General features: G+C 36.5%; 1 protein-coding gene across 1 annotated transcript in view; it reads left to right on the forward strand.

Annotated features, from left to right (window-relative positions):
• Positions 1 to 2089: 2089 nt before the first annotated feature.
• The window catches only part of LOC134856313 (galactosylceramide sulfotransferase-like), a gene marked incomplete in the record, with an annotated part of 28968 nt that continues 4070 nt past the window's right edge, over positions 2090 to 26987 (forward strand). Inside the window, 3 exon segments of the mRNA XM_063872678.1 lie at positions 2090 to 2192; positions 18940 to 19185; positions 25208 to 25302. Coding sequence (XP_063728748.1) covers positions 2163 to 2192; positions 18940 to 19185; positions 25208 to 25302 — 371 coding nt within the window.

Raw genomic sequence — 26987 nt, forward strand, 5'->3', positions numbered from 1 at the left:
TTTTTGGTAAAATTCGAAGCTTTTGACCGTTTTTTTGAAAAATTTTTGACGGTTTTCAAAAACTAACTTGCCATTTTTAGGATTTGTAACACAAAGGATACAACAAATTTTGTTTTTATTGCTGTTACAGCTGGTTTTCTTTTTTTATATTGAAAAAATATATATAATTTTTAGAAAAAATTCATATTTGTTAACTTTTGGACCGTTTTTGTCTATTTTTATAAACTACCGCTCAAAATCTAAAATTGAGGTTTCAGTCAAAGGAACAGTTGCAAGAATTTTCCTGAAGAAGCTATGATTCCTAGTTTTTTGAGTCAATTTTTGTTTCATTAGGAAATTATTTTTGCAATTTTTGCAGAATTCATTTTTCTCCCGAACTACCTTACCAAGTCTAAGATGCATAAATCTACCTTGCCAAGTCTGAAATCACTAGATGCATAAATAAGGACCAATAAAGCATCCTGAAAACAAAATAGGGTCTCATAGATCAGTTTTTTAAAGCACTTTTTTCTTACTCAATAGGGGTCAATCAAATATTTCACAATTTTCAACACTTGTTTCGAATTATTCAAAATTATTTCGCTCGGCAATCGAGTTTTTCAAATTAATTCTTCAATTTAATTTTCAACTGTATTGTTCATCAATCTTTTTCTCTACTCAATTTATGAGGTTGACAAACCACTGCAGCCCTGATTTATAGTTAATGATGCAACAAACAGAGCTAAAATTCTCGAGTTCTTTTTTCAATTTTGGTTAAACTCAGACTAAAAATGATAGGAAAATGAACAAAGTTGACCAAAATTACATGAAAAGTCATTTGATGTTTTTTATATCCATTGAAATTTTGTCTACCGAAATTTGAATCGAACGAATGATACAATTGATTGGCTCCAAACGCCTCAAAAAATAGATGCATAAAAACTTTTGTTTGAGTTTAAAAATTTTCTGTTTTCCCCTTTTTTTTGTCTTAAGTTAAGGCAAATTTAAAAAGAAAAACATTTTCGAAACTATCGAAGCAGTTTTGTTTGTTTTATCAAGTTACTTTAAATCAGGTTTGCAGTATCAATTTCGATAATCTGCAAAAAAATGTGTGAGAAGATAATTTAACCCAATCAAATGATTAATCAGATTGTGGCAAAAGTTTACTTCATCTTGCAAAAAGAATCGTTTCAATAGCTTAACTATCGCCGAAATGAGAGGTAATTAAAAAAACTTGTTTTGAAAACCCCCTGTATCCTGTTGTCTCCTGATTGATACTAAATTGTGCAATAAATGTTCACTCAATCTTTCGTGCTGAAAATGGTTGAAACTGAAAATCAGTTCTTGCATTAACTTTTATTTTTGATCCGAATTTCGAAGAAAGTGAGGGAATATTTGTGCTCGGGGTGGGTTTTTTTCAGACAAATTTCGACTTTTTAATGAGCAGTTTTCGACGGAGTTTTTTATATCTTCGAAAGATACTGTTGTTCTTACCTATAACTTAAAAAGTTATTTCGCACGTGATCTTTTTTTTGTGTATAGTTATGGGGGCTCAAAGATTGTCAATTTGACCAATGTGGGACAATTAACGCGCGATATAACTCGCGCTATTAACGCGTAAGCGGAGATTTAATCCGTCTTATAAATCGTTCCAAATTGGTTGAACGAAGCTTTTTTGCCATAAATGATTTGTTACAAGGAACGAAATCTATCTTTTTGTTCTTTATATGGCGTGTGGGGGGATGATTTTTATAAAAAATTTCAAATTTTGGAAAAAAAAATTTTCATTTTTTTTTTCATTTGATTTTTTATGTTATTACTGCTGCTTCGCCCTGATACGAGCAGTCTTGTACTATTTTATGATCGTTTGAAATAAGTTTACTGCAACCAAACAGCAGCAAAACAACGACACCAGTTTCCAAATAGTTGCATATGCGACTGATTTATAATTGAGTATAGCTTATATTTTTTTCTTTAATTATAACTTACCAATATTAGTAAGCATGGTAATGAAGTTAACAACCATACCAGATTTCTCTCTTTGTATTCAATATGCTGCCAATTCATGCCGATACTAAAAATTTAAAAGTTTTTATTACAGTATTAAATTGTTCTGATACAACTTTTTTCATCATCTGAACCAGCCATTTTAAAAAGAATAATTTTCACTGATTTTTGTTAATATGACGTTTCATTCAACTGAACAAACACAGGTAAGAAAAAAATGTTTGATTTAGTTCTAAAAATGTACCCAGTATCTTAACCATTTGATGGTCTTAAAAACTATAATAAACTAAACTAAATTTATACTGAAGGAAAAGTTTGGCGCCAATAGTTTGTCAAGCATATATCGTTAACAGCTTTGAAGCAAAAAGCTTAAATGATTAAAGAGAATTTTTCAAAGATTCGAATAGTTTTTTCCACTAGCATCTTTCAGAAAAAAAGACATTTCGCCAAAAGTCAACACAGCAAACTTCCCTGAAGTGCGTAATCTTTTCCTCATCCCAATATATTTAGTATTATACAATCCAGCAAACTTAATATAATCCAGCAATTTGTCAAAAACAAATAAAAACAGACTGCTGAATATAAACAATAGCCTCCGTACATATGACTGACTTGAAATAAAATTGAGATAGTTCAGTATATTTATGAAATTTTCACACATTGAGTCGAGTCGTCGTGCTGGATAAGATGGTCAAATATCAGGTAAGAAAAGAGAAGACACTTTTTGCCGTATACATTTTATGGCAATTTTATGAAAACAGTCATTAATCCTGGAATTTAAAAAAGAATTTAATTAGCTAACTGATAGGAGGCGCAAAGTCAAATAAAGGAAAAATAACATTTTAAAAAAATATTCTGTAGAGTTTTCAGTGAAAAAATATACATTTTTTAATGAAATCGTTTTGCTGAAAAACATGCGCACATATGAGTAGTCCAGAAAACACACTTTTTTTTCAAGCACTACATATAAACAATTTTGCTTAACTGAAAAACTAGTTCTGTGTTTCCATAGGTTGGCTAAAGACACTTCAGTAATTATCATCCATGTTCCAGTGAGAATAAAAAACTTCAAAAATTTTGAGAAGCTATCCTTTTTTACAAATGCAGAAAGATTTGACAAATAATCATTTCCACAAATAACATCCGAACTCCACAACTGCACAAAAATTTATAGTGTTTATAGAAAAAAAAGTTAGATTTCAGTGGGCAAATTTTTTCAGCAAAACTCAAATAAAAACAAAGATAGCCGGCTACCGTTTAAGTAGCTGTGATAACTGACTGAACCTCTGAGGTTTATAATGAAAACAGACGTGGGTTCCAAGAGTTAATTTAATGGTTGAAACCGTATTGTTTTGTTTAATAGTCTTTTTCATCTGAGTTCAACTGTGCACCGAGCCACAGATCTGTGAGACAATCTCTCTTTTCGTCTATCAATAAAGGTCACGCATTATTGACCTTGATTTACATAATAAGATAATATAATTTATAGATAACGATATGAACAACTAAGCCAAGGCCATAATATGGTTACTGCAAATGCAGTAGCAGTTGCGGTACCACATACCCCGCTCGGCCAAGAAAATTTTATAATACTTTATCAAATTTTAATAATAATGAATAGGAGTTTTAATAGTCAGTTTAAGGAGTTTTATTTTCTTGTTGACTTTGATTCTTTCTAGTGCAATTGACTTGATATCATTTTCCGTTTTTCTCTTCGTGCTCTTCCTCAAATTGTAGTGGGACCCGCCACTCAGCATTCCAAGATCGGTTAATATCGAGCGCCTCGCTGCCGAATTTTCTTCTAAAGAGATGTTTTTCTAGTAGGCCAAATTTTGTTTCCACCAAATTCGACGCATCGGGTTTGAAATTTGCTAATTTAATTCGGTATGCTTCTAGTGCGGCCTGTTTTAAATCCAAGAGATCGGTATGATATGATATCGACCTTACCGAATGTTTAATTGGTTTCCCGTATCTAATCGGTCCTTTTTTCGACCTCCCGCTTTTTCGCCCAGAAGTTTCTTCTACTTCTGATTCGTCCAAAAACCCCGGAGAGTTATTAGATTCTTCCCCATCTTCCGCATTTTCTTGAGAGTGCAATATATCTGCCGCCGTACGCTGTACTCCTCTCTCAAGCACTTGGTCAGCCAATCGGTTCCAATCCGCTGCCGTTAACTCTTTGCTGTTAAACGTGACTAGAATTGTTTCTGGAGATGTATTGCGGGAAATTTCTTTCTTACTCTTTGTACTACTGTGAGTAGTAGAAGTCGATTTTGGTACCCCCGCTGAGTTTGACGAACACGCCTGAGGTTCTTCTTCGACTGCCGTGGCAGCGCACTTATTCTGTAGATTAGTTGGTCGTGAATTCTTGACGCCTGTGCCCCCATTTATTTTCGATGTTTTGGTAAACGGTCCGGCCATGTTAGGTTTGGCCCTTTTCACCGCTAGATTTAAGCCACCACCTTGCAGAATATCTTTTGACGTGACCACTGTTGGGCTGTCCTGGAATTTTTGCTGTGCCTCTACTGGATCTATGCTTCGCTGCTCTAGCAATAAATTCTCGTCAGATCCACTATTCTCGGCTTCCTCCTGTTCGTCGGATTGCCGTTGTGATTGTTTTTGTTGCTTCTTCTTAGGTTCTTCTCCTGTTGGGGAACGTCTATGGTTACCTTTGTCCTGCACAACAACCTTAGCTTTGGCAATGTCACTCTTCCGATATATGGATCCCGCTGCTGTCTTGACAGTAGAGGAGGTTTCTGCCACGACTTTTCCTTTCAACGGCTTTGTGAGAGCCTTTCTACTTTTCCTCCCCTTATCTTTCCTGAGCAGAATGGGTGACCATTGACGTTGGCTGATGATATCTTCCGGTTTATCTTCAATAAAACCACGTTCCCACGAGTACAACATTTCTTTGCGTAGCTCGAGGTTAATCGTACTTGTCTCCTCGACCGTACGTCTTAAGTCATTCGCAGATGTATCGCGTCTGGTTTGATTCCACCTGGCATTAGCTTCCAGAAGTTCCTTCAATGCCCGCGCTCTCGCCCGATCCTGAGCCAAATCAACTTGTTGTTTAAATAGTGGACTCACATCACGGCTGTTTTGTCCTTTTCTGACAATTTTTAGGCTATCGCGAGACTGGTCAATGCGCTTTTTGAGTTGAGAGGCGGTGAGCGCAGATCGTTCCAGGTGTTCCTTATCTAAACGATCAGAATTTCGTAAAAACCTATCAGTCAGAATTTTAAATTCAGTTTTTGGTAGTCTACCAAAATGGGCTTCAAATGGCGACATTTGTATTGTTTTCTGTTTACTCCATCGGAGATCACGAAGTATTGTACTAAGAAATAATTTTATTGATGTTACATTTTCATCTAGTAACATAACTCCCAATCTTCTTTTGATGGTTTGTATAGTACGTTCCACTAAACCGCATCCGCGATGATCTCCAACTGGACAGAATTTTTGTTCAATGTTATTGTCAGAACCATAATTTTGCATAGTTTTACCTTTAAAACCGGAAAATTGATCGGTTCGAATTGATTCGGGTATTCCATGAATATCAATGTATGAACAAAAAAATTTCGTCGACGATTTTCCCCCTGTTGATTTAGTAATTTTTACCGACGGAAACTTAGAGTACTTATCTATTGCTACCAGCAAATATATTTTTTTCCTTTATAGTCTTCGAGTGGACCAGCATAATCTAACTGAACTTCCTGACCCGGCTGCGTTAGCAGTGGAAGAGGTTTGGTAGCATTTTTCGGAATGATGTACTTTGCATTCTTACCATAGCGGGTGCAGCTTCTGCATTCCTCCGCCAGATTGACTATATCATTGTGCATGTGCGGCCACCACAGGTATTTCGAAACATCTAGCATCGCTTCCTGACCTGGGTGACCGCGATGAATTCTCTTTAGCACTGCTTGGCGCAATTGCCCCGGAACAGCTAGCCTGTTGTCCACCAATATACAGTCATCCACCACAGAAAGTTGATGCCAGAGAGGATTTGTATATGGTCCCATAAACTCGAAACTATGACGATCGTTTCTTTTAATCACTCGCCAAAGTCTATCCATCCAAGCATCCTCCGAGGTCAACTCTGCTAACAAACTTCTATCGAACAACTTGGTAAGATTGTCGAGACTATTTTCTGTACTCATCTCCCCTTGGCGAGGGGTCGTCTTTTCTGGAGTTGTGACTTGTCTTTTCCTTTTTAATCACACTGACTTCTGGGCTCTCAGACGGACTTTCAGCTGTAAGATCCACTTCTATAATTATTGGTTTCTCTCTTTGGACTTTTGTCTCCAACTCCTGTTCACGTCTGCTCCTGTCTTCTAGAACTTTTCGTGCTTCGAGTTTTAGTAAACTTTTCGGGTTATCGGATTTGTCTGCCCCCATGAGGTCCCAAAATGACATTCGATTTGTCTCTGCTAATTTGCCAGATGTGATTTCCTTGTATCCTTTGGGTTTGCTTGATTTCTTTACTGTCCTCCACTCAACCTGAGGCACGTCGGAATCAGAAGTGTCCGAGTCCTGCCTACTGCACGCTGCTCCTCTTTTCACCATGCGTCTCCAGGAAAAAGGTAGTTTCCGTCACCTGCTCTGTCAATTCATCCTCCCTCCGATCTCCATTTTGTTTGTTCATTATCTTCTTAGACTTTCCAGATTTGTTTTTCTCCATCTTTTTTTGTAAACGCCGCTTGGGTAAATTCCGCCGATTGTTTTGAAATTTTGATGCAATCTTTTCCGTTTGAGTTTTTGGTTAATTCCGAGTTTTTGACCGACTGTTTCTTGTGCTTCAATGTGTTTTTCTCATTCTGTTCTCTTTGAAAACGTGAGCTTTGACCGTTTTCGTTCCGGTCGAGTTTTGATCAGTTTTGAACAAATTGGTTACCATAGCAACCGTGTGATGAGCTGTCTTTACAGTGGCTTCTTTTTCTCTCTATTCCAGAATGTTCTAGAATGTTAATGTCAATGTTTTGATTTGTTTCACTAAGCCGACTGCTCAAACATTCGAGTGCTTTGTGAAAACTTTCAATAGAAGTCACTACAAATCTCTCATCTAATTCAGATTCCGGCCATGGTTCCCCATTGGGCTCTCTCGACAGATAATCAACGAAACCCATATCCCTTCCCGGAATATGGGTAACCTTAAATTGGTACGGTAGTAATCGGTCCACTCACCTAGTTAATCGAGATTGATACGTTTTATTTGATCTATGCTCCCCCAAAGCAGACGTTAAAGTTTTGTGATCTGTTGCTATGACAAATTCTTTTCCCAATAAATAATGTTTGAACCGATCTATAGCCCAAACTACTGCTAGCAGTTCGAGTTTATTAGTAGAATATTTTTTTTCTTGGGAATTTAAATACCGGGATGCAAATGCAATCGGTACCCATTCGTTTTGATCGGACCATTGATCAAGAGTAGCCCCTAGGCCGCTGTGACTTGCATCGCACATTACTCGGGTTTGTTTAAATGGATCATAATAATTTAATAGAGCGTTGTTAGCTACTGCCTTTTTGATTTCCTCAAAAGCTACAGAGTGTTGATCGACTCACTCAAATTTTTTCACTGGCAGTCGAACATTCTTCATTTTCTTTTTTTCATTCTCTTCTTTCAGTAGTGGTCGAAGTTTATCAGTTAAACTAGCCGCATTTGGGATGAATTTAGATAAATGATTAATACTATCCATGAAAGATCTAAGTTGTTTTAGTGACTTGGGGGGTTGGAGATTTGCAATGGCCTCAGTTTTCGTAATTTTCGGTATTATGACTTCTGCCGATAACCATCTGTTGCTATAAAAACAGGTCGTTTTTTGAAATCCACAAACTGCGCGGACAGGTTCAGCTTCTCTGCTGGAATAAATTTTGAATTCGTAGGTCCTTCCAAAATTTGTTTTGTTGTCGCCCAGTTCAGAAGTGATACTGGACTACCTGTGTCTATAGTCATATTCAAATTATGACTATCAATTTTCACTAAAGCTTTCAATGCTTTAAATTGATGAGATTTTGGATTCCTTCGAATCTCAATTTTCTCAATAGTGTCAAATTTTTCCGTCAACGCTTTCTTCTCATTGTTTTTCGCTTCGGACACAATCGCTAATACTCGTTTGCTGATGTATTTTTCAATTTTTGCAATAGAAGTGAAATCTTCCTCTACAGCCATTATCTCAAATTCGTCGCAAGAATCAAAATTTTGTTTTAAATTGCATTCCTCTTCCGAATTAGAATCTTCATTTGCGATTTCGTTAACTTGCTGTGATCTGCACATTTTTGCATAGTGATTGGGTTTGTTACAGTTCTTACACGATTTACCCATTGCCTGGCAATTTTTCAAATGGCCTTCTCCAAACACTCTACCACATCTCGTGCAATGTTTTTGATCTCGCTTAGATCTTGGAGTGTTCTTGTTTTTATACTGCTTTCTTCTATTCTGATTTTGTCCTGGTCGTTTAAAGTTATACCCCTTGTTTCCAATTGCCATAACCGGTTCTTGTTTTATTTTCATTTGTGAATTTGAAAACAATCCTGAGTTGTTAGTACTCGTTGAAGACTTTTGAAATGCTCGAGTAGTTTGTTTATTCTGTTCGAATTCTATTGCACGCTTTAGAACTTCTTCGGGAGAAAATGTTTCAAAAGTTAATGTTTCTTGAAAAACAAAATTTCTCATCCGGGAAATAAATAGATCTCTCACCAACTCTTCTTCCAGTCCTCCCAACTCCGCCTTTGCTGCTTCTGCATTCAATGCCGCATGAAAGGATTCGAGAGTTTCATTCGTTTCATGAGATCGTGTAAACAATTTGTATCTCTCATAAGTAATACTTTTCGTCTTTTCAAATGAGATTTTGGCAAAACGCACTATGTCCCGAAAACCCAGTTTGGATATCTCTGTGTGAAGAGTTTTTTTGAATAAACTTTTTCTGCCCTTCTGCGCCCAAAGCGAGAAATAATCTTGATGTCAAACGTTTTGCAACTTCATGATAAAATACGTTGTGTCCTACTCTAGGTCCTCTCAAAACCCGCTCTTCGTTTTCTAGAACCATTCTGTCCCGTGCCAATCTGTTCCGGGCTTCTCTCTCTGCTAGTGCAGGCGCATCCTCCTTCGGCACTGGTGGTTCAGGAACTGGTAGAGGTTCTTCCAGGACAACTTTGGGTTCTTCTAACATTACTTCTGGATCCACGTTCTCTTTGACCGTAACAGCTAATAGGAACTGAACAAAACATGTTTCGAAATTCCAGGGTGGGTCTGAATTTGCAGAGGCCCAGAATACTGGGATTCCCATTTCTGTCCTATTGTCTTGAGCTGTAAAATCGGATCCTGCTGGCTGCGCCATGTGATAACTGACTGAACCTCTGAGGTTTATAATGAAAACAGACGTGGTTTCTAAGAGTTAATTTAATGGTTGAAAGCGTATTGTTTTGTTTAATAGTCTTTTTCATCTGAGTTCAACTGTGCACCGAGCCACAGATCTGAGAGACATTCTCTCTTATCTCCTATCAATAAAGGTCACGCATTATTGACCTTGATTTACATAATAAGATAATATAATTTATAGATAACGATATGAACAACTAAGCCAAGGCCATAATATGGTTACTGCGAATGCAGTAGCAGTTGCGGTACCACAGTAGCAAAGAAGGTTCCGACCATAGTCATTAAAAAATTAAATAAAATTATTTTTCCAATTAGTGTAGTTTTTTCGGCTTTGTGTGAAAAAGGAACCTGAGAGAAAAAGTATAGCTTAAGCATTTTCGTCAGTCGTGTAAAACAAACAAAGTTTTTAATTTAATGCTGTTTTTTTCGGCGTGATGATAAGTCGGCTGAAAGTAAGACGAAAACTCAAAAATTTCAAACAGGTTTTTCTTGTCAGTAGGAAATTTTTTCAAAAATTTTTTTAAAATTTAGTGTGGTTCAAATCACGACTTTAGGGCTTTAATATGATAAATCACTCAACACAGTCCGATCATTATTTGTGGTATCTGATTTTGCGTGGAAAACAAAAAGAACAAAACTAAAACACACCCGAATACAAAGTTTCAATGGTCGGTACAACAAAACATAATTTGTTTTCTGGTGTTGCAGAATAAAATAGTTCATTCACTGCATCAAATCAAAACCAAAATAAACATTCAAAAAAGGTGACAGAAGATCTGTGATTGGTAGGTTTTTTCGCAGTCACTGTTCGATTATTTTCTAAAAAGATTTTGGTGGCTCAAAAGTTCAAATGGAATTAATGCAATCTAATTGATCCAAGTAGTTGTTTTTGATTGGGTCAGAAGACTTTGAAAAATCACTTTGTAAGGTTCATTGATTGTTTGGGCGGAAAGCGAGAAAAATTACTAAAACTGAGAATGCAAAAAATTGTTTGTCAAAAGCGGCAGTTTAGAAATAAAAAACGAAGAAAAGCCAAACAACCTCAAACGAAAGCTCGTATCAACAAGGCGCACATATCATTTGCTTTGATTTAAAAGCTTTTGATGTTTTACACTCAAAACTTATAAAACATTTCACTTTTCGTTAAAAAAAGATACATTGCATGCAGGCAATTTAACTAAGAAGACTGAATATACAACCAACATTTAAACTTTTTTCAAAAAAATCACTGCGATGAAATTATCAAAAGCTGAGTTCAAATTCGAACCGACCTTTCACCTGCAATATTTTTAATTAAGTTTTGAGGGTTCGAAATTTTCAATCTTCGTTATATTCTTGGACTGTTAAAAAATTAGGATAACACACTCGTAGGTGATTAAGAGTGGCCACTTAAACTAAGACTAGATTAAGACTATGGTTGGATTAAGATTCCTACGATAAAATGTAGGCTTTTATTTAAGACTAAATAAAAGACGGTGATGCTATCTAAAGTAAGAGATGTTAAAAAGATTGAATTAGTTTCGGTTGATTTGTTGCATATCATAAAAGATAGTGCGCAAATTCCAAGTCTATCAAAAGCCGTTGCGCTTTTGGCAGGTGTATAAAAATTAACAACGTAAAGGTCAACGATCAGTATAGAGGTTAAATGGTCAAACAATACTATTTTTTACATTCCCCGCGAAAATTTATCTAAAAGCTATTACTTTCGCCTCGCAAGAAGAAAATAAAAGTAATTAAGCGCTCGGGTGAATGGACAAGTGGGCTCGTTTGCCAAGACCCCCAAAAGTGGATCTGAATTGCTAGAGACATAATCTTGGTAAAGCACCGAGGGCCAAAAGAGCGTATTTCATACTAACAAAAATTTAATCCACGGTTACTAGATCGAAGGAACGATTGTACGGTTCGGGAAGGACCGTGCGAACAGGCCCGATGGGCCGGAAGACGTATTCTTTAAGTAATAACACAAAAGAACAAAAACAAAGCACCTTAGATCAAATAGCATGATTTCGTCAGGTAACATTCAATATAGGCCAGTTACTGTGGACGAGCAAGGAACTGGAATAGCACTGGGGTGAATGAGGCAGTAAGGTGGGCAGGGAAATATCCCCGAAGGCAGGCCAAAATAAGAGGCAGTACTAAGATGGATAGATCTAATGGTTATCCAGTGGTAGTACCCAATGGGTGGAAGAGAACTTTAACGACATTCAAGCGAGGTTATGGGGCTCAAATAAAGCTTTAAGTGTTATCAAAGTAATCTAAGTTTTTTGGCGTATTATGCGAGCACTGAAAGTTTATAAGACTCTAAAGGCGATGGAATGTTAAGTAACATTCAACAATAAACAGGATACTAGAGTACTAAGAGTTTTTAAGAGTTTATGAAAGTTTATGATAGCATCTAGACTGAAACTCCTACTTCTCATTCGTTTCCCGATTTGCCGCTTTGTTAATTGTCCATCTCCTTAACTCCTCCAGCCTCATTGGCCGTCCTAGGAGTTCTATCGCCGAAATGATAGAGGAAGTGTTCAGCCAGTCTGGGTCAGGTACAATGTGAGCAGATGTTGAAGATGAGGTTTCGGAGGGTAGGCCCGATGGGTCAAATTGAGTGGTACGGACCTCAGGACTAAATTTGACCTTCTTACAAGGAGTATGTTGGTCATCTGCTACCGAGGGCTTTGGATCACTTGGGTAAACAGAGCTTTCTTCCCGCAAGTGAATTATCGTGGGACGCGAAGATGAGGGTGGTGTTAAGGTTGTCAGGTCTACTAAGTCGACTTGGTGGCTTTCCATTTCTACGGTAGTTGCTTCTATCGTTGTGTAAGCTGGGGCAGGACTAGGTGCATTAAATAATGGGCCGTCCTGATCTTCATTTGTTAAATCGACTACACTGGTAAACACTCTTTCGCCTAGCATCTTGGGAGGCTGTCTAGTTCGCATAGGTCTGGTGGTGTTCTGTCGTGTAAAGATTTCTGACAATTTCTTCGAAGGTGGTGATTTCGTTGGAGATGACGCTTTCCTCTTCGCGGTACCGGACAGTTTCGGTTTTTTAGTGGCAAGGTCAGAGTGTAGTTGCTTAGATTCCGCCTCCGTCATGGCGATTGGTTCTACACTAATCTCGGTAAATTCCCGTCCAGGGTTCTCCGGAAGAAGCGGCTTTTCTTGATTCGGTTGATTGGCCTCCTCCATAGTGTCCAAGAGAACCAACTGTGGGGTCACTTGTAGGTCCCTTTCATTATCACCAGAATCCAAGTCGATCAGGGGAATCTTATCCGACTCGACCTTCTGTTCAACATGGTCCGGTATTTCTGGCTTACGATCTGTTCGGTCGGAGATTAGGTGTTCATCCGATTTTGTAGCTTCAAGTAATGTTTTATCCTTGAGGTCTTTTAGCGAAATTAGGTCGCTAGCATTATCGTCTGAAATCTCTTCATGTGGTTCGATCGTCAATCCAGTTTCATTTACGCAACTTTTTCGAAGGTCGGGTTTACCCGACGGGCTTGATTCTTGGTCACTTTCAAGGCCTATTGGGATTCTCAATCTCTTCCTCTGTTCTTCTTCCTCTCTGAGAGAGTTTCTCTAGAGCTGTTCATGACCGCGTTTCGCCTCGCAATATCAAGCTCTTCGAATTTCCGCTGGAGGTTTCTTTTCTTTTGCGTCGTTCTCGAGCTTTTAAATCCGACATTTCTCGGTGGTTTTCTAGTTTTCCTCAGTCCTTTAGTCGCATAGAATCTAACTAGTTGATCTCGTTTTCTCGGGCTGGGTTTCTTCTGGGTGCATTGTCTTTTAATGGCTAAATCAGATTTACGTATTATTTTACCATTTTTTAAGGTAACTGTGTGGTCTGACTCCCTTACAATTTCATCCTTGAGTACTCTATAGAATGGTTCACTTTTCGTTCTATCTTGGACTTTTCGATAAATAATGGTCTTACCCGGCGGGTTATTCAGTATTGAGTTCTTTATGCCCAAGGCATCTCTCTTTTCTGCCCGAGAAAGCACTTTTACTGGGGATCCAGCACTGGTTGCTACGTATCTCACTGCATTTGAGATATCCTCCAAGGACGATGAGTTTTCGTCAACATCTCCATCTTCTATATCATCGGGGGCGTCCCAGTCGTGTCTTCGCTCTCGGATCATTAGTTTTTTGCCCTTATCTATGCATAACAAAGTTTTATTCCAATCAAGGTTATTCGAAGAGGGTGATTTGACCAAATTATGCCAGATGGTGTTTGGGGATCTACCAAAATGTGCTTCGAAGGGAGAGCAGTTAAGCGACTGTTGAGTTACCGTTCTTAAACATTTTATTATTTTCAAAAGTGCAGATTCTAGCGAAGGTTTTGGACGTTCTTGTGCCATAACCAAGAGTCTTTCCTTAATGGTTCTGATTAGACGTTCCACTAGTCCGGTAGCTCTATGATCACCCACTGGGCTAAATATCACTTTTATATTGTGATCGTGGCAGAATTCTCTGACTTCCTTGGAGATAAAACCGGATCCTTGATCTGTTCTAATGGTTCTAGGTATCCCGTGTAAAGCAATGTATTTACTAAGGAAGTTTATGATAGATTTTGCCGATGTGCTGGATGTTATTTGAGCTGATGGGAATTTTGAAAATCTGTCCACGCACACTAATATGTCTTTTTTTGTTCCCCATACTAAAGGTAACGGACCGGCAAAGTCTAATTTCATTTCTTGGTTTGGCTCTTCGACCGTTGGGAGTTTCCCTAGGGTATTGTGTTTTATAAGAGGTTTCAAGTTTTTACCTGCTTTCACGCACTCAATACAGTTTTCGCCGTGGACTTGAATTTCGCGGTAAATTTTCGGCCACCAGATGTATTGAGTTGCCAGACTTTTCATTGCGAACTGACCAGGGTGAGCTTCGTGTAGTCGGTTGAGCATTGTCGATCTTAGGCATTCTGGGATAACTAACCGATTGTCCAGATAAAGACATCCTCCGCTGACATGTAAACTATTTAAGTACGATTTATAGTAGTTTCCCAGTTGTAGAATATCTTGTTTGCGGTCTTCCTCAATTGCTTTAATTATCTTTTTCAGAACTAGATCTTGTTTTGATAAGAGGGAGATAAATTTTGAAACGAATATTTCTGGCCAAGAAAAAGGGAATATACTGACTGTTTTCTTTTTACTAGGTGATCTTTTCACGGGATTATCCGACGGGTTACTGGTGTTTGGTGTTAAAAAGTCCATGTTTTCATTAGCAATAAGTTCTTTCTGTTGGTTAAATTCATTTTGTTCTGCCATTTCTTTCAGGATGTTAAAATTCGTTAAAAAAAACCGTTTAATTTGCAAGATGAGTCACACTGTTCTGTACGCGAGTGAGAATTTTGGCACACTGAAATGTTGGAATAGTTGGCTATCGCTTGGAACGTTTCAGCGGCATTAGCAATTCGTTTCTCACGTTCTATTTCTTGACTGGTCATATGATCTGTTGACTGGCCAATCGTGTTGCAGGAAGTGACGTCATGTGCTAAGAAATGTTGAGAGAATTTATTTCTTATTTGCGACCACGAATTTCTCGGCATTAGGTGATCAAAACCTAGTAGCGTACTAATCTGATTTACTGAAGCGATAACAAATTTTTCGTCATCCAGAGAAACTGGTACGGGTTCACCCGATGGGTGTCGGGATATATAATCAACAAATCCCATATCTTTACCGGGTAAATGTTCGACGGTAAAGTCGAACGGTAGTAGTTTGTCCGCCCAACGGGTGAGACGTGATTGGGCCGTTTTAGTATATTTATCGTCTTTCAGTGCTCCTATTAAGGCTTTGTGGTCTGTTAAAATTGAGAATTGTTTGCCCAGTAGGTAGTTTTTGAAATGGTCTAGTGCCCACACTAATCCCAGTAGTTCGAGTTCATTAGTGCTGTATTTTAATTCGGCAATATTCAAAAATCTGCTAGCGAACGCTACGGTCTTCCAATTCCCCCGATGGTCCTGTTCGATGGACGCGCCCAATCCTAAATGTGAGGCATCGCATTTCACTCGAGTGTCCAGTTTTACATCTAAATGATGGTTCGTCACCGTATTACAAATTTCTTTCTTGATTTTTTCAAACGCCTCCGTGTGTACTGTAGACCACTTAAATGGTTTTTTTTTGCATAAGTTCTCTAAACGGTGTTGATAGGGACGCTAAGTTTGGTATGAACTTATTAAATTGATTAATCGATCCCATTAATGATCTGATATCTTTGATACAGTTTGGTTCCTTCAGGTTTCTGATTGCGTCAGATTTATGTATTAGTGGTGTCGTCCCTTTTGCGTCGATTTTAAATCCCAACCATTCTATGTTGTGAGTTAAGAATGTGCATTTTTCCCATTTTATGGCTAGTCCCTCGTCATCTAGTGTTTTTAACACGTTAATGACTAGCTTTTTATGTTCCTCCTCGCTACCCACGGTGGCGATTAGGATGTCGTCGAGGTAACAATGGGTATTTGGTAATTTTTCCGTCAAACGGTCCGTTATGCGTTGAAAATCATTAAGCATATCGCCTAGTCCGTAAAATCCGGTTTTAAAACGGTAGGAACCCGTTACTTCTCCCCCCACGATGTTAAAATTACACTGATTACTTGCCTTTTTAGAAAGCGGTATTTGACTGTAGGCGTATTTTAGATCAATCGATGAAAACCAGATGTTTCTTTCATCGTGACCGCTAATTGTAACTGCTACGTTGTCAATTAGTTCGAATAGGTTCGGCATTTGATATCTATTACAAAATATCTGTTTATTTAATAGTTTTGTGTTCAATGCTAGTTTGATTGATCCGTCCCTTTTTGCTGCAATCACGATGGGGGAGATGAAACAATCTTCAGAGCATCTAGATAATTTTTCGATGAGTCCGTCTCTTAGTAATTGGTCAATACATACTTTGACTTTAGGGAGAAGATGGATCGGGATACGTTTCCCTTTCACCTGTATCGGTTTTAACGGGTCGTTAAAATAAGTATTAACTACGTAGTTCTTTGATCTACCCGTTCTTTTTATGAGGTCTGAAAAGTGTTTTGATATGTATATTTTAAACTCACTTTGAGATGGTGTCTCTTGGTTTTGATCCTGTTTGTTATCCGATGCGAATTTTATTTGGTTGACGTTTGTCCCAATGGGTGATGCTTTCTGGTCTTTCCATGACTTTGGCCCATTGGGTGGGGGTTGTTTCTGAAATACTACGATTCCCAGATTCGGTAAGATGTCGTTTCCCAGTAGATTTCTTTCAGCCCCTTCGGTGATGAAAAGTTTTTGGTCATTAGCCTCCCATCCCTTCGATCGGATTCTCACTCGAACTCTTCCAATAATGTTGATTGTACTCCCGAAGCCCTGGTATGCTTTCTTTGTTATTTCGTCCACAGATTCTAGTTTTAAAAATCTATCTCGTATCTTCAATTCGTGTAGTAGATCTTTTTTCATGAAAGAAACTGGACTTGCTGAGTCGATTTGAATTTCGGTATGGTAAGTGTTGAAATTTCCCAGGGATACCTTTAGTGTCTTTTTCAGTTCTAGTCCTTCGTGGTTGAATACTGTTCTCACTCCGCGCTCTATTTTGTCTTCTACAGCATTTATTTGGTTATCTGTGTCTACAGCTAGAACTAAGAAATCGTCTAAGTTGACCTCAAATTCGGGATTTTCCTGCGGGTTGGCCCGGGTATTTTCGTTTTCTTGAGGTACTCGATTCTGTTCGACGATGTTCGTTTGTGTTCTTGCTGAACTCCTGCAATGTTTAGCAAAATGTCCTTTGCGTCCGCACGTATTGCAGTTTCTATCTCTGGCAGGGCATGTGGTTAAATGTCCTTTTTTGAATTGCTGACCACAGTTGCGGCATTTGTTATTTTCAACGATGTTTAGGGTTGGTTCATTCTTTACGTATTGTGGTCTTGGTACTGCGTTACAAGTTGGGAATTTTAAGTACTGTTGATGGATTTTAGTACCTTTTTCGTGAACTAATACGTAAGATAGTTCGTTTTCTGGGGTCAAGTATTCTATGCATAGTTTCTTTTGGATCTCGACATTTCTCATGTTTGTGATGAAAATGTCTCTTACTAATTCTGACTCGAGTTCCCCCAGTTTACAATTTTTTGCTAGTTCAGAAAGTATTTCGTGGAATTTTTCTAAGGACTCATGTTCTTTCTGTCTTCGGCCAAAAAATTTAAATCTTTCGTATGTTAAGTTTGTAGTGATCGTGAAGGTAGTTTTTAGTAGTTCCCAAAATTCTGCGAAATTGATATCCAGAATTCTTTTACCAGGGTTTTTATGAGAGAAGCATTTCTGTCCTTCTTTTCCGAGTGCTAGGTATAACTGTGATTTTATCTTCTTGTCAATATCTCCGATTTGGAGTCCGTTAAATTTTGCGTTATCTTCCGCCCTTCTCCTTCTCGGTTCTTCGTTATAATTTTGTACTGCTATTCTGTGGTGTTCTTCTTTTTCGGCCCGACGGGCTTGATCATCGGACGGGTCCGGTGGTTCTGCCGTAGGGTAAGTTAGTTCGTTTCTTATCGGTGGGTTAATTACATCTTCGATGTCTACGGAATCTTTCGCAATAATTGTCAATTGAAACTTTTCTGACCACCTTTCCCAGTCGTGTTGATTTTCGTTTGATGAGTTGTTCCAAAAAAACTCTAGTCCTCGTAGGTTCGATTCGTTAGACTGCGCCATGTTAAAAAATTAGGATAACACACTCGTAGGTGATTAAGAGTGGCCACTTAAACTAAGACTAGATTAAGACTATGGTTGGATTAAGATTCCTACGATAAAATGTAGGCTTTTATTTAAGACTAAATAAAAGACGGTGATGCTATCTAAAGTAAGAGATGTTAAAAAGATTGAATTAGTTTCGGTTGATTTGTTGCATATCATAAAAGATAGTGCGCAAATTCCAAGTCTACCAAAAGCCGTTGCGCTTTTGGCAGGTGTATATAAATTAACAACGTAAAGGTCAACGATCAGTATAGAGGTTAAATGGTCAAACAGTACTACTTTTTACATGGACTAATTTGTGCGCGCTTTTAACTATTCATCTGAAAACGCAACGCAAATTTTTTATGCGTGGCAAATTATCCCGCAATGAACATCTTTTCAATTGATTTGAGGCTTCAAAGCGCGCATAATTTAGACCAGAACATGGCCAATTTGGCAATTTTCAAACCCCCAGAACTTTACAAAAATTAATCTGAGGTAAAATATCTTTTTAAATTTGAACTTTTTAGGACGTCTATATCTTAATTGGGGGTATAAAAATGTTCTGTTGAAAACTATTATTTCGATCGGAGAAAATTGACTGCATAAAAAACTACACCGAGCATAAATATTCCGTTTTCTATGAAATTCGGAACTATAACCTACGACTCGATATTTGGGGAAGACAAACCAGTACAAAATAAAATCAGTTCACAAATACTCGTTAAATATAATTTTCTTTTCCAAAAACTATTCCAGACCAATTAAAGAGCAGTTGGAACATTCAGGGTTTTCTTCGTCTACGTTGCGGATTACTTTTGAGATAGAACTAATTCGGATGTCCTAATTTTTCTTTAAGGTTCCATTTAAAGTATTTTTAGTGTAAGTTTATTTCAGTCATGGCGTAGAGTGTGCCTGTCAGTGTTCCTTATTCTGTTGCTGGTCTCTTTTCTCTCTTACTTAATCACTGACGACCACTTGACTCTAAAAATTAGTCACCAAGCCCATCAAACTGGAATGATGGCGAATCAAGTAGCTCAGCCCTATCACGACCAAACAGTAATAGATGAAGGAAAGAAGGAAGAGAAAATGTCTACTTGTGAGAGGAAAAAAACTAATATTGCAATGGTCAAAACTCACAAGGTAACAACCATTCAGATTAAAAACTGAGGGCTTTTTTCCACACCCTCACCTTCAAATTCTAACTTTGAAAACTACTTTAACATTTTCATAAGGCTATGACATATGGCATGGTGAACGAACTAACAATTGTGAACAGATTTGATTTTCATATCTTAAAACATTAATTTACCAGGATTCGTAACTTACCAGCAAGTTGTAATTTACCAGCAAACACTAAATCATTAAAAACTCAAAACCCAGGATGATTTAAAACTCACACTATTTATCAAAACAAAGCTCTGACTGTAACCTATCGATACCTAAAAAATATTTTAAAAAAAAACCCAAAATTCGGAGAAATTAGCAAATCAATCAGCCGATCGACGATTTTTGAAAATTTGCATTTTTTCATTTAGAAATATGAAAGATAAAATCAATACCCAGGAAGAGTTGCCACTCATATCATATATCGAAACAAAAAAACTCTGACTATGGCTTAAAAATATGCAGAAACAAATTTTAAAATAACTTCCAGAGTTTGGAAATCAGCAAATCAATCACCCGATCAATGATTTTTGAAAATTTGCAGTTTTCACAAAAAAACCAAAAACTCACTAACCAAGAACAATTAAAACTATTGTCATATATCGTAACAAAGCTCTGAATGTGATCTACTATTAACGATATACCAATTATACAAAAACAAAAAGAACTCAGAGAAATTCGAAAAGCAAAGACTCCAATCAGGGTTTTTAGGTTCAGTCTTGTTAGAAAAATCATATCTCAAAAACCTGGCTGGTCTACCAAGCCAACAATACTTGCTATAAAAAAGCAAGTTTTGATAGTTAATACTTGCTTGTTTATACTATTTACTTCAATTTAAAGTGACAAAAACTAGAGTAATAATCAACTTTTATCGATTAGCCGAATAAAAACAATTCGGGTAGGGAAAAGCAAAGTGTCAAGTTTTGAGATCGATATCGGAAACACCACAAAAAAATGAAATCAAGAAAATCAGCGTTTTTTACAAAATATTACATGAAATAGGTATAAAAAAGAAATATAGTATCCTATGAGCTTTGGAAGCCGTTCTTAAAAAACGCACAAAAAAACTGAATTTTTGTAGTCGAATGCAGTCTAAAAATAGTTATTTTGCAGTGAAGCTAAAATGAAGCCGTTGCATAACTGTTTAGGGAGCTAGTTTGCTGCAATTTTTTCGCAAAACAGACTTTGTTAGCAAAAACAATAACTACTTGTAAAAAATCATTGTCAGACACTACTTTGAGCTAGTTTAAAAAAAACATGAAAACATGAAAAGAATTGAAACTAACAATCAAACAAACTGATCTGATGACAGGCAAAACTATGAAAATACAAAGCAACATCTAACTACAACATTTAAAGGAGGTTCCACCAGTAAGCACATCTATCATCGGCAACATGGAGGAGCGCGAGTTTGTGAATAAAAGAGATGGCTGCTTCAGATCAAGGTGTTTAATACAAAAAATGCCAAACAGTTTGCCGTGAAAAGATTTCCAAACATGTCCAATTATGCTTTAACAATGTTTATTCTTCGACGTTACGGAGCGAATTAACATTCATTTGATATATCATATCAATAAATTAAGCAAAAGTTAAAATGCGATATTTTTGACAAATACAGCACTGACTCATTTCGCAAAAACGTTGCTCAAAATAAGTTAGTTTTGGAACAGGAAACAAAAAGCTCTTTAATCAGAAAAAAATTGTCTTTTAAACGATAATCAGTTTTCCGTTTGAAACAAATATGATTAGGTTTCATCGATGACAATACAGCAGTTCCATTAAAAATGGTTGAGAATTCCAGAAACAAACAATCCATGTAAGAGTTTTTTTAGGAAGGCGAACTATTCAAACATTATAGACAAAGATATCAAAACTTTGCAACCTAAATGATGTCTGTTAGTTTTCTGATAAATAAAAAAAGCAAATCAGCAACAAGTCTTACAGAGCGAATTTAAAAAAGGCAAAAAATTCCAAATAGCCGACAAAAAGCTTAGTAAAAAACTTCAAAATTGAAGCTTTTGAGATCGATATTCGTGGTACCAGAAACTGAAATCTAGAAAATTATTAATTATATGTTTTGATTGACGTTGTTATTACAAAAGTATATTGGAAGCGTTATGTTTTTTAATGGTTCTTGAAAAATCTCAAAAAAAAAATGAAAAAAAATTATTGGCAAACAACTACAGCAAAATTTTTTTTCTTAGGAAGCTTTTTCAGCAAGAAATTTAAAATTAAAATATAAATAGACATGCTTCAAATTAAACAAAATGTTGTTTGTATGGATGTTACTGCTTCAGTTATACGGTAGAACAATTTTTATAGCAGAAACTTCAACAGTTTGATACGAAACCCGAATTTTAACAACAGAAATTAATAGTTTTTTTGTGATTAAGTTCCTTGTTTTTTAGAAGTCAGACTCTCAAGTCCTAAAATTTTTGCTTCTTTTTCGATGAGTAAATATTTCGAGTTCTTTCTAGTTTTCCCTCTGCAATAAAAACGAAGCAACACACAGCTTAACAGAAATAAAGTTCAATATTTAGCCACAAGAAGTGAAGAGTTGAGAAAAACGGACAAACATGTAGGCATTTTTAATTTTACAATTGAAAATAAGTCAGGCTATGTTATTATCAGGTTAGGCTGTATTTGCAATTAAAACAAAAAAGTTGTTAAAAATTTAGCGGAGCCAGTGTTTTTGAGAATATCCAAGTTTTGTTTGAAGAAAAACTATTTTGTGTGAGCAAGCTCCTTTCTTCTCATCTGATATATCATTATAACCTTGTAGAGATTGATAATTTTAGATGTGTGAAATTACACAAAAATGAAAAAAATAACGAGAATTCTGCAAAAAAATCAATCGCAAGTGGGTTTGCAAAAACTTATTTAACTAAAAAAATTTGACTCAGAAAAACTACCGAAATTCTTCAAAAGAAACTCCCAAGCTTTTTTAAAGTTCGAGCAAATTGTTGAAAAAAAAACACATAACAATAACTAGAACAACCTTGCCAATAAATTGCATCCAAATTAGAACATACTAAGCTCTAAGCTAAGAAACTCTTAGTTTTTTTCATTTGAAGAACTTTCGTTTAACTAAATTTTGAATTTTTTTGACTAGTAAAGCAAAAGGCTGAGCACATGTTCAACAAAACTTTCTTTAGAGAAAACATGATTAGTTGAAATTGATATCAAAAACTTTGAGCTTCCCTTCTCACTCGAGTTTTTTCTTCAAAAAATCATTTATCGAACACTCATACGAATCAGATTCGAAAAACACCAAAAATTAATTCAACGAAAAAAACTGGATACTTTGCTAATTTGTATTCAAAAAGGTTAGCTTCAAACTTGTGTATAATTACCAATGCAAAATTTATTGTGATTTCATTTTTGAAATAAGTATCATGGATATCTTGACAAGATTTTGAACCCCATCCTTTGATAAATTACTCCTCCCCGAGGACATATCTGACATGAATATCTTGCAAGATCTTGGCATGATAGTCATGTTTCATGGATAATCCAAGATTAGCCATGATCGTGGAAAGATTTATTAAGATCAAAGCACTGGGTTAGGCGTAATTACTCATAAATCTACAAGAAAAATTGAAAGGTTGGAATGCCAAAAAGCCAAAATGGAATTAAGATTGATTTTACTAAGAAAAAAGGATTTAGACAAAAAATTAAATTCAAACTTATTTCAAATCGATTCAAACCGATCTATTATTGAACGTATATCAATTGATATAAATGTATTCTAACTCGATTTAAACCCAAATTTTTCTTGTTTATGCATCTTCCTTTTTACAAAATTTTCTTGCATTTTAAATCGAATCAATTTTTTAACTGTTTTCTAAACTTATTTTTGCATCGAGATTTCGCGAAAAGACATCAAATTGATTTAGTATTCATTAAAACTGATTTAAAATCACTTCAAACATCGTTTGAATCGATATGAATCGAGTTAAATATAAGGAATACTAATTATGTCCTTATCATTTTCTTTTCGTGTCAGAGTCAGCCCGTTTCAAGAAGATCATTGAAAAATAGTGGGAATCAATCAACATCCTAATATTTTATTTTGAGCATTTGCATCGAATAAGCAAAAACTCAGATCTGCATGGCTTTTTACTCCGCCTCAATGCAAACGTCAAGGCTGAGATATTCTTAATGAAAAATGTTAGGTTTCAATCAAACAGTTTTTGTCCCAAAATCTGATTTATGTCTGATACTTTTTTAAATGCAAAACAACTCTTGGCTGAAATTCTTGACTAGATTTGAAATTTATAAAATTTTGTTTTAATGCTGATTGCTTTTGAGACCTTTATATAATCTCAATATTCATGTAAAAAAAGATATTATTTATGCTTCGGTGGCTCATTTGATTATTCAGATCAGAATTAATTTCTATAAAATTTTTCTTACCCCAGCAACGTGTGGACACCTTCAGTCTGTTGTAGAATTTTTTTTTACCTGTAATCATTTGTGGCATCGTTCTGGAGTAAAACTGTCATGTTGTTAACTAATTTTTGTGCTTTTTATAGAGTATACCTATGATGATGAAATGAAAGCGTTAGCGCACACTATTCAAGCGTCGCAAAAAAAAACTTTTGAATTAGACCAGGGGCGGATCTAGGATTTTTTCAAGGGGGGGGGGGGGCGGATTTTCAAAAAAAAATCGAAAATTTTGACTTTTTTTTAGGTCGACCAAATTGATTTTTTGAGCTCTCCCAAAGCACTTTGGCCCCTATTTTGGCAACGTTTTCTGCGCCTCAGGCAAATTTTTGAAAAAAAACAGTAAAAAAGGCGTTTTTAGGCACTTTTTGGAAAATTTTGACCAAAAAATTGCGTTTTTTCGGCGCGCGCTCCCCCCTCAAAATTAGTAAATATTGGCGCCAAAGGCGCCTTAAGAAAAATTTTAGGGTCGGTCGGCCAAAAATGGATTTCTTAAAAAGTACCAAAGGGGGGACCCATTGGGTCGGCAGGGTGTCGAATCCCTGAGAAGAGGCGTACGCCCCCCCCCCCCCCGGCCGCCCCCCCCCCCTAAATCCGCCCCTGAATTAGACTGAAGCAAGCTAATTGCTCATATCAATTTCCTGCTCAAATCAAATTGGAACTCGTTCCATTTGATTTTTTTGTTTTGGAGCTGATAGCATAAACATTTTCGAATTTTATTTTTCATCGAATGTTCTAGACCAAAAATTAATCAAGACCAACTAATGGGCAGTCGAACTGTTCAGGGTTTCCCCTGCTACGAACTCTTTTTGTCCTTTTTGTGGTTAAATTATCTCTACATGCTATTTTAAGTACCAAGTATTAGAGCTTTCATCTAGAATCGCCAAAATAGAATCGCCAAAATAGAATCGCCAAAAATTCAGACACTCGAAATGATTTGCTGAGACACCCATTAATATAGATTTAAATGGATATCGGTAAACTTTGGCTAGACTTAAATCAATTTTGATGAGATTTATATGGGTGAAATGACCAACCAAAGTCAATCCGAATCGATTGAAAATGGTTGTGGGCACTTTTATTGAATTTAAAATCTATTTCATTGCCTAAATGGCCAGGGTTCATGTTAAATCAATTTTAATCGGCCAAAAGTTGACTTAAAATGGACCTAAACTAATCCATGAACAATTTTTTGGTGTTGGTGGGATACTACTTGATCCAATTGATAAGCTGATTCATGGAAAAAAATATGAAAAAACTTATCTGGAGAAAGTACTTATTCAAACAAACTTAGGGTTGTAAGGAGGAGACCTGCAATTGAAAAGTATTGGCGAATGATGCCTTCAAAATCAACTTTGTTCGACATATTTTAAGAGGAACAGAAGTGATTCTCCGGGAACAGCTGGATAGGTCGTATGTTGGGTGGAACCACAGAAATTGACGCCCTAATGGAAAAAAAAACAATACTTCGTGTTTGAAAGACGACTTAATTTTAAGAAAATGTTTTCAGTCCTTAGTGAATACATGATAACAATTTTAGTAATGGTTTCAGTGTGTGAGTGATTTAATGGGAACCATGATGCTGAGATTTGGAGAGAAGCACAATCTGGAGATCCTATTGCCCAAACAGGGAGGCTCGAACCTAGGGTAGGTCTTATCAGCAGCATCCCTTCCCAGATTTGATAAAAAACAACGCATTACCAAGTATGAGCTACTAAATATACTGATTAAAAAACGAAACGCCAATTCTGTTGTTTTTTGATAGTTGCGGATTTTTTATTAACAAAGAACTAACCAACATCGAACAGAACATAATTACATCGAACAGAACGTAGAGCGGACAGAACATATTTACAAAAAAACTGCCGAGTTGTTTGCAATGATTCTAAAATATGCCCAAAGCTTCTAAATAATGGCACAAAATTCAATTGTTATTAGAGCCATGGGTCCTCAATTTGAGAAAATATTTTGCAGCAAATAGCAAATGTGACCAGTCACTGGGCAAGTAGCACAGAGTGGTACAAACGCACAAAAAGATGCTCAATTTGAAAAGAAAAAAGTTAATTTTTGAAAAACAAACTAGAAGACAAAAAAGTATATTAAATTACCCTGCTGTAAAATACAGAAAACAAAAACAATGAGACTGGTGTTTCTCAAAACTTGAAGCGTTTCTTCGAAATATCTTGCTCAAACCCGAATCATCTTGAATAGAGCTTTGAAATGATACCAAACTTGAACTCTTTCAAGTATGTAAAACTGCGTGTGCAAACAGTCGTAAGCCATATTTACTTTCCATTCCGTTGTAACAACAAAAGTAACTGGTTCAAGTCTTGTTCCCACTTTCGAAGAAAGTAAGGAACATTTATGCTCGGTGGGGTTCCCTATTGAGATCAATTCTCAGAAAAAAAACTTCGCGGGATCGATCCATGGATCTTCGAGGTCCCAGAACGGGCGCGCTTACTACTAGACGATACTGACTTCTCGATAGCTGTGAAACGCTCGCTAATAGACTGACGTGACTATAAGAGCGCTGTGATACTTTTTTCCTGAAAGTTGAACGCACACTATTTACGTGTGGCGAACTATCCCCCACCACAAAATTGTTTTCTTTTTTTCTTATTAATTGGTTTCATTAGTTTTATTGTCTTACTCAAATCCGAATCATCTTGAATAGGGATTTGAAATGATGTCTTACTTTAACTCTTTCAGGAATGTAAAGTTGCTGGTAAAAACAATCCTAAGCCATAGTTATTTTCTATTCCGCTTTAACAATAAAAGTAACTGGTTCAAGTTTTGCTCCGACTTTCGAAGAAAGTATGAAAAATAAATGATCAGAGCGGTTTTTTTTAATGAGACCACTTCTCCAAAAAAATTTCACGCGGGGGACCGATCTATGGACCGATCTATGGAACCGATCTGTCGCACTCACCACTAGACTCTCTTCTGACGTCTATCGTGCACTGAAACGTTCTTTTATAGACTAACGTGACTACAAGAGCGCTGTGATACTTTGATGCTGACAGTTGAACGCGCACTATTTTTGTGTGACAAATCTATTCTTTAGGACAAATCTATAAAATTAAAATGACAACTATTAATAAAAATTGTTTTTTCAGCTCAAAAATTGCACTTGACGTTGCTATGATCAAACTCATTCTCCGCAAATCTATTTAGCTAAAATGACATGAAAAAACCTGGACTTATTCTTTTTATCATGTAGGTTGGAATGATCACCTGTTATGGTGCTTTTTCCTCTAATCGTTTTGTAATTTAATTATTGCAATATGAATACTCAAAAAGAAATTGAGTCGCTGCTGCTAACTTTAAGATTT

This window comes from Symsagittifera roscoffensis, chromosome 1 (assembly GCF_963678635.1).
Source record: "Symsagittifera roscoffensis chromosome 1, txSymRosc1.1, whole genome shotgun sequence".
Lineage (NCBI taxonomy): Eukaryota > Metazoa > Xenacoelomorpha > Acoela > Convolutidae > Symsagittifera > Symsagittifera roscoffensis.